Genomic DNA, 9,331 nt, shown 5'->3' with positions numbered 1-9,331 from the left:
CTTATTGGGTTTCCTAGCGTTTCCACTTAGTCTGCTCTTTTTTATTAGTGTCAGTACATATGAACATACCCACAAAAACATACATAATTTATTAACACAGATGGTATGAGTGAACATTTAAAAAGTGTACTTTATTTGCAAAGAAAAAATTATATTTAAGAACTTGCTTAGTTAAATTTAATAGCAAAATAACAACAAAGGCCCAACTAATCCAATCAAATATTAGATAAATGCGAAAAGTGAAATAATAATAGATACTGTGTGCACTTCCACCCACACAACAATACATAACTAAAACGACTAAAAACAATACACAACGCTTTGAAATTCTTCAGCAAAATTTTTACTTAACAAATAAAAGGCGAGAAATGCCAAAGTAAATAATTCAATTACAAAAGTGCAATAAGGCGAAAAATCATTAACATTAGTTGAAATTGCTGCCACAGTCGTCGCAGCAATTGCCTCGCTGCCACTGCCCCACCTCCCTTCACCAACGCCTTTGCCTTTGCTTCTGCTGTTGCCTTTTCGCTGTTAGCCTCCCACCTCATTCATTTGCCGCCCATCGCAAACATCAATGAAGGAGCGCATTCGCGTGGCATTAAGCAAATAAGTGCAAAACCATGATAAATAACAGAAGCGAAGCAACAATGATAGCGAAAGCAAATGAAACAAGTATGAAATCCGCAACAGGCGAAACATCAACAGTAGCAGCAGCAGCAGCAAAAACCACAACAATGTCAACGGCTTCAGCAAGTGAAACAGATGCTACGATAATGAATTGTTGGTTATGCAATAATAGCAACGACGTCGTGCAAAATGCCAAGCCAAGTCATGTCAGCAACAACAAATACCACACAAACAATAATCACAGTAACGAAAACAAGCCGGTGGTGGTCACCACCGCTGCACTACGTCCCGCTATGGTGGCACTCGCATTTACGTTGCTTTTCTTGATTAATATATCCTGTGCGGCATGCACGCGCGATCGTCTGCACAAGCAGACACATCTGGAGGCGAAGGTCGGCTCGCATGTGGTGTTCAATTGTCTCATTGACTTTCCGTACGATGTCCCCATTGAGTATTGGGTCAACTGGAGCAAGGATGTAAGTACATACATACATACATACACATATATTATTTAAAGGTATGTATAAAAATATTATTAAATAATTTGCATTGATTTTCCGATTGATTTTGAGCAAATTATGGCTGAGTATGATGGCTTTTGAAAACTGTCATCTCTAGTATATTGAGACTTCATTGCAGTTTTTCAATTGTACAAAAAAAAAAGTGACTTTTACCAAAAAATTTAAATGACTCCAAAAAGTTCCGTTAGAAAAATAATTAGCTCAGTTGTAGTAATTTATTTAAAATTTTATACAATTGTGCTAATAACATACATATTTTGTTGCGAAACATTATCCTATGCAAATCGCCGAAACGATGTATGCGCTTCGATGCATCGAATCAAAGAAAAACGTCGATGCATTTTTGCCACTGACATCTCTAGCTGGGCTTAGCTCTACACCGCGCTTCTTTGATGATATAGCCAGTGAACTGAGAGCGGTTGCCATGTGTCACTTACAATTACCATGTCTCCATCTGATGGCAAGCAATTGTTAGATGAGTCCAACCAGCCAACCATCTATGCAGAGGCTGTCATGTCTGAGTTAATTGAACTTGTCAGAATGGTGTTGAAAGTTAAAAAAAATGTAAATGCGCCCGGGCAACACTGGAGAAGTGAAACTTACGTTACATATCTATTCCCTGCAAAAAATTTGTGATACTCGACTCGTCCCTTACGGGTATAATTGTAGATCAATTAGTCCCCGACTCATATCTAACGGGTACTATTAATAATTTAATGATATGTGCGCACTTAATCAATGAAATTTTATGTCCGCCGTTGGCACAGAGAGAGAGTATTCGCTTAACAAAACTGTGAACTGTGAAATATCGATAACAACTTCGATAATAAAATCTGCAACAATATCGATAACAAACCTAATAAGAATATCGATAACAAAATCGATAAAAATATCGATAACAAAATCGATAAAAATATCGATAATCAAATGGATAAAAATATCGATTATTATATCAATAGGTTCCGAAGATATCGACAGCAAAATCGATAAAAATATCGATAACAAAAGCGATAAAAATATCGATTTTTATACCGATAAGTCCTGAGAATCCGAAAAATCTCTAATATCCCAAAAAAGTTCACAGATTGAGTCTCTGTGTCTCCATTTATATCCTTTTCTCTATAATTACCTTTATTTTATTCTTGCTCCCCTATCTTCATTTTTACATTTATCGGTATCCTCATCCTCATCCTTTTCTTTATATTTATTTTTGTTTTTACTTTTGTGTTAATACTTTTCTCCATCTACATATTCCCCTTCACTTAAATAAAGTGTTTAAATTTACATTGATCTTCATTTTTGCCTTTATCTTTACGCTTCTTTGTTTTTGTTTTTATTTTTGCCTTTGCCTTTATCTTTTTCTTTATCTATCTACGTACTACACTTTACTTTCGTTCTTGTATTGGTCTTTTTCTAATTGTTATTCTTTAACCTTTTATTAGCAAGTTTTTGTTAAAGTCCTACAATGTGCATTCACTCAAGAAGCACCTGTTTCAGCCCCAACCATTTCCGTTGCATCATTTTCGTTGAATTTGCCATTTTACTCCCAACCAACCAACCGCCGCTAAAGAAGTTTCACATCAAAAAGTTCGAAGTATAGTCAGATTAGTAGTATTTTTTTCCACTTCTTTCTGACAGCGTATAAAGTGGGTTACTTTCTTCGAACTGCAACAATAATGAACCTATTCAAATGTTTAGAAGCTAACGCGGAAGCTTAGTTCTCTAACAAAAGCATCACATCTTTTCAAACGAATCGAGCTATAGTTTTCTAATGAAATGCATTGATAGCATTGCGTACATTCTGTCATGTCAATCTGATTAAGTCTTATAAGCTGAATATATGTATGTATATCCAATTCCTAGAACTTGTATGTATAAGAATTTTGAAAATTTAAATGCATCACACGGCATTTTGTTTTTGTAGAATTTCAAGAATTTCAACAACGTTCACTCGATCAGCGCTGTGAATATCAATTAATGAGCAGCATTTTATTAAAACAGTATTAAATCGAAAATTATTTGTTTACAAACAGCTATTAATCGACTTGTCCTATCTATAAGCGTATACGTGTATGAAATATGCACAAACTAAATGTGTTTGCTAAATACGTAAATATAAGTACACCCATGGCTGTCACTGCGTTAGGTGGCTCACGTCATCACAAACTAAATGAAGCGATTCTCATTAATTTATGCCAATAAATAAGTACATAAAACAGTAATTTAAAGAAATGAAATGCAAACAATGTACCATATCAAATTCTGACAGATGTTGATGGTTTGTTATCCAACATACATAAAAGTGCATACATACATACATACATAACTTTGTACATAGTTTGTATATGCAAAATTGTGCATCTCATTTCTTCATAGGCGTGTGTGTGGCATGTACATTAGACTGTACCACCTAACAAGCGTTCAAAAAAAGTTCGCCGTGTACCCCTCAGTTTAAAGCAAGGACCGGAAATAACAGTTATTTTGTTTTGTTTTTTTTAAGTCCGGAGCAAAGTAAAGTTATCAATGCTCCTTTGATCCCAGGACCTCCTGGACAAGAATCCTGGATTCATTTTAGTTTTCGAACTTTTTGGGAAAAAATCCAATAATAACTTAAAAATTCGGATTTGAATTTTTTTAGTCCAGTAATAACTGTTAAACTTTACTAAATATTTTTTAAGTCCGCAATAAAAGTCCTTTCATAATAATAAACAAACCGCTTACTCAAATTAAACAAATTTGATATCAACTGAAAGAGGACTGAAATAGCTTTCAAACAGAATATCTAAACTAAGGTTGCCACCTATTTATATATTTTTCTATCTATATATATAAAAATGTTGTGTTCGTATGTCACGGTCGTCAAAACTCGAGAACGGCTGAACCGATTTGAACAATTTTTTTTTGTATTGTTCGGTATAATACCAGAACCAATGATATTGCAAAAAATTGGAGGGTTGCCACCTATTTGAAAATTTTTAAACCCAATTATATGGATAAAATAAATGAATTATTACTATATGGGTATCAAATTAAAGAGGTTTAAGAAAGATAACTGATGAAAATATTTTTGAGGAGGGTTGCCACCTATTTTAAAATTTTAACTCAGTTAAATTGATAAACAAAATGAAATATTGCTCAAACTAAAGAGTTTTAAGAAGGCTTACAGTCAAAAATATTTATGAGGATGGTTGCCACCTGTTTGAAAATTAAACTAAATGACATTGATAAAATAAATGAAATATTACAATAAGGGTATCAAATTAAAGAGGTTTAAGAAAGATAACTGTTGGAAATATTTTTGAGAAGAGTTGCCACCAACTTTAAAATTTTAACTCAGTTAAATTGATGAAGAAATGAAATATTGCTATGTGGGTGTCAAACTAAAGAGTTATAAGAAGGCTTACAGCCGAAAATATGTTTGAAGAGGGTTGTCACCTGTTTGAAAATTTAAGTAAAGTACATCGATAAAATAAATGAAATATTACAATATGATTATCAAATTAAAGAGGTTTAAGAACGATAACTGTTGGAAATATTTTTGAAAAGGGTTGCCACCAATTTTGAAATTTTAACTCAGTTAAATTGATAAAGTAAATAACATATTGCTATGTGGGTATCAAACTATAGAGTTTTAAGAAGGCTTACAGTCGAAAATATATTAAAGGAGGGTTGCCACCTGTTAAAAAATTTGGCGCAGTTCAATTGATGAACTAAATGATATACATATTACAATATAGATATTAAATTTAAGAGGTTTAAGAAAGATAACTGCTGGAAATATTTTTGAGTAAATTGCCACATCTTTGAAAATTTAAACTCAGTTATTTTGATAAAATAAATGAAATAGGGTAATCTGGTTATCAAACTTTAGATTTTTAAGAAGGCTTACAGCCGAAAATATGTTTGAGGAGGGTTGCCACTTGTTTGAAAATTTAACTCAGTTTAATTGATATAGGTATCAAATTAAAGAGGTTTAAAAAAGAAGACTTTTAAAATAACCTTTGAGGAGGGTTGCCACCTATTTGAGAATTTTAACTCAGTTAAATTGTTAAAAAAAATTAAATATTGCAATGTGGGTAGCAAACTAAAGAGTTTTACAAAGACCTACAGTAGAAAATATGTTTGAGGAGGGTTGCCACCTTTTTGAAAATTTAACTTAATTAAATTGGTAAAATAAATGAAATGTTACAATATCGGTACCAAACTAAAGGCATTTGAGAAGTCTATATATATATAAATGTTGTGTTCGTATGTCACGGTCACCAAAACTCGAGAACGGCTGAACCGATTTGAATAATTTTTTTAGTATTGCTGCGTATAATATATATCACAAAAATTTTGAGGGTTGACACCTGTTTGAAAATTTTAAGTTAAATTGATAAAATAAATGACATATTATAATATGGGTATCAGATTAAAGAGGTTTAAGAAAGATGACTGATGGAAATATTTTTGAGTAGGGTTGCCACTTAATTGAAAATGTTAACTCAGTTAAATTGATAAAATAAATGAGATATTGCCATGTGGGTGTCAAAATAAAGAGTTTTCAGAAGGCTTACAGCCGAAAATATGTGTGAGAAGGGTTGCCATCTGTTTTAAAGGTTAACTAAATTGCATTGATAAAATAAATGAAATATGACAATATTGGTATCAAATTAAATTAAATTGATAAAATAAATCTCATATTATAATATGGGTATCAGATTAGAGAGGCTTATACTATGTCTCCATTGTGAGATTTAATGAAGATTTAGCCCTCTGACGAGATTTGACGTTAAATCTTTTGAGATTTATCATATAAAATTAAATCTCGAAAGGCAGTAGATTTAACTTAAATCTTCGTCAAATCTTCAATAATATTGATCAATAACTACAATTTGTTGGATGTGGCAACCACAAATTCACATGTCATAAGTCAAATGACATTTGTGTTTTCAATATACAGTTGAGGACATTGAAATCTAGCCTATCGTAAAAACATGAATTTTCGTATTTTTAGGTATTTTTATATTTTTGTTAGTTTGGGAGGAAAATTAGTAATACATATTTACATAACTTTGGTTGTAATAAATTAAGAAAATGTTATTTTTACAACTAAAAATTTGGAAGAAATATTTTATAGTAATATCATGCAGAGTCTTCTCCGCTTTCTATAAGTCATTTACGCGCTGCGACAAAAAATTTATAAATTTCGGTAATGGTTCTGCTTCGATAACATTGCACCGAACATCCTCTAGAACTCAGTTCGTATTCATGATATGCCAAAGGCCCACGATTGGATTTTCGGTTCCCTCCTATGAATAAGAGAGTTCTACAAAAATTTTTCTTTCCGCAAATGTTTTTTACCGTTTTGATAATTTTTCTTAAATTCGGGAAAATGATTCGGAATATGGTACCATTCTTTACACTTTCCAAACTATATATTATACATACATATTTACCACGAATAAGAAGCCAATAATATTCAGAATTCATATAATGAAATTCCGCTTGGTACCTTCCTTTTATCTGTCTGTATATCAATGTCCGCAACTGTATTTGTAAAATCATACATAAGCAAACGTCAAATATTTAAAAATGTGAACAACAAACATATCTCGTAATGGTAATGGAAACGGTTGTGATTTAGCAACTGGATTTATTAAATCTTAATGGATAAATCTCTCAATGGAGACATAGTATTAAGAAAGATAACTGTTGGAAATATTTTTGAGGAGGGTTGCCAACTGTTTTGAAATTTTAACTCAGTGAAGTTGATAAAGTAAATTAAATATTGGAATGTGGGTATCTGGAGTTTTAAGAATGCATAAAATCGAAAATATTTTAAAGGAGGGTTGGCACCTGTTAAAAAATTTAGCGTAATTTAATTGATAAACTAAATGATATATTACAATATAAGTATTAAGTTCAGGAGGTTTAAGAAAGATAACTGCAGGAAATATTTTTGAGTACAATTGCCACCTCTTTGAAAATTTAAACTCAGTTAAATTGATAAAATAAATGAAATACATACTGCAATTTGGATATCAAACTTTAGATTCTTAAGATGGCTTACGGTTGCCACCTCTTTGAACATTTAACTAAATTTAATTGATCTAGGTATCAAATTAAAGAGGTTTAAAAAAGAAGACTTTTAAAATACCTTTGAGGAGGGTTGCCACCTATTTGAAAATTTTAACTCGGTTTAGTTGACTAAACAAATGAAATATTGCAATGCGTGTATCAAACTAAAGAAGTTTTAAAGGACCTACAGTCGAAAATATGTTTGAGGAAAGCTGCCACCTGTTTGGAAATTTAACTAAATTAAATTGGCAAAAGAAATGAAATGTTACAATATGAGAAATCTTGATTTAGAAATATTTTCACTAGGATTATGTCCTATCTAAAAATAAAGACTGTAAATATTGGAACTAAATGAAATATTACATAATTAGTTCTAAACGAAAAGTATTTGGGAAACCTTTACTAGAAATTTTTTTATGTTTCCACTTATCCAAAAGCCGAACAGTTTAAATGAAGAAAGAAATTAGAAGGGCATTTAAGATCGCATATTGGAAATGTTAAGATAATAAGAGCTATAGAACTGAACCACTCACGAACAATTTTTTATAAGAGCGTATGCCGATGACATCAAGTTCATCGGTAACAAAAACATCGAGGTCTCTCCTGCCTTTTCCAAGTTGGATAACGAAGCAAAGCGATTGGGTTTGGTGATCAACGAGGACAACACGAAGTATCTCCTGTCATCAAACAAAGAGTCAGAGTAATTTCGAGAAAGTAGACAATTTCGTTTAGTTAGGAACCAGCATAACACCAATAATAATGTCGGCATCGAAAGCCAACGCAAAATTACTGTAACGAGCAAGTGCTACTTTGGACTGAGTAGGCAATTCGGCACACACTCTATAAGTTACTCATCATGCCCATGCGGGTATATGGCGCAGAAGAATGGACAATGACAGCATCCGATAAGGTGGCTCTTGGAGTATTCTAGAGAAAGATCTTACGGAAGATTTACAGGCCCCTACGCGTTGGCGACGATGAGTACCGCAGACGATGGAACGATGAGCTGTATAAGCTTTACAGCGGCTCCGCTGGCTTCGCCGTGTCGTTCCAATGGGAACTGCGTTCCATGTGGAGAAGGACTGGCTTCAGGTGGCATTTCCAATTTGCGTGAGTTGGCACAGAGAGAAGCGACTGGCGTGCTTTTTCGAACTCGATTAAAATCGCTTATGCGGTTGCAGCGCCAAATAAGTAGATGCAAATCATAAATGACCTTCTTCTTGGATGCGCCAGGAGGAACTAGGAGAACATTCCTTATAAGATTGTGGCAACGGTTCGATGAAAAAATTACATAGCCGTAGCTCTCGCTTCGTCTGGAACATCTGAGACATTGTTACCAGGTGGAAACACTTCTCATTTAGCTCTTATGCTACCATTGAACATACAAGTCATCGAAACAACCACGTGCAATATTTCCAGAACATCCGATATGGGAAAAGAACTTATAATAAAAATGTAAACTCATTGTTTGGGATAAGTGCATGATGGCACATAAAAAATCTCTTGAGGTTCTTGATCGATCGGTGCGAGATATGGGTAGAAATGTTCAACCATTAGAAAATGCACTGATATTACTCGCAAGAGATTTTACGCAAACATTGCCTGTAATTTCTCGATTGACACCAGTGGACGATAAATGCTTGCCTGAAATATTCAACATTGTGGAAAGACGAACATACATACATTGCAGTTGACTACAGAGCGATTAATAAGCCTAGGTATCCTTGCGACAATTACTGAACATAGGGAACGGAAAGCTGCCGGTCAATGAGAGATTAGGACGAATTTTATTGCTTAATAATTTTTTTGACTTAAGCAGGGATCACACGATTTGTACATTTGTACAGAAAATGCCAAATTTAGATTTGTTCACATTTGCGCATTTGGATATCGATGTGCAAATGATTTGTTTTGCGATCAGACGATTTGGCTGCTAAAGATCCAAATGATTTGTCACACATTTCCACACGACAGAAAAGTGACAAATATTGTCCACATTCATTTACACGGTTTAACCATTTGGTCATAAATACTTAAACAGCTGATCAGTTGTCAACCACACTTTTGCATCTATGATACATATTGTGAGATTTTAAGTGAAATATACAAAAAATAATGGA

General features: G+C 33.2%; 1 protein-coding gene across 1 annotated transcript in view; it reads left to right on the top strand.

The window, feature by feature from the left end:
• Positions 1-203: 203 nt before the first annotated feature.
• Positions 204-9,331, top strand: part of LOC118740542 (protein borderless) — a gene marked incomplete in the record, with an annotated part of 60,933 nt that continues 51,805 nt past the window's right edge. The window contains 1 exon segment of the mRNA XM_036472119.1: positions 204-1,103. Coding sequence (XP_036328012.1) covers positions 621-1,103 — 483 coding nt within the window.

Source organism: Rhagoletis pomonella, unplaced genomic scaffold (assembly GCF_013731165.1).
Source record: "Rhagoletis pomonella isolate Grant_MI unplaced genomic scaffold, Rhpom_1.0 Rhpom_scaffold_00006, whole genome shotgun sequence".
Classification (NCBI taxonomy): Eukaryota; Metazoa; Arthropoda; class Insecta; order Diptera; family Tephritidae; genus Rhagoletis; species Rhagoletis pomonella.
The sequence above is the reverse complement of the archived record's forward strand: the minus strand, read 5'-3'. Positions and strand labels throughout refer to the sequence as shown.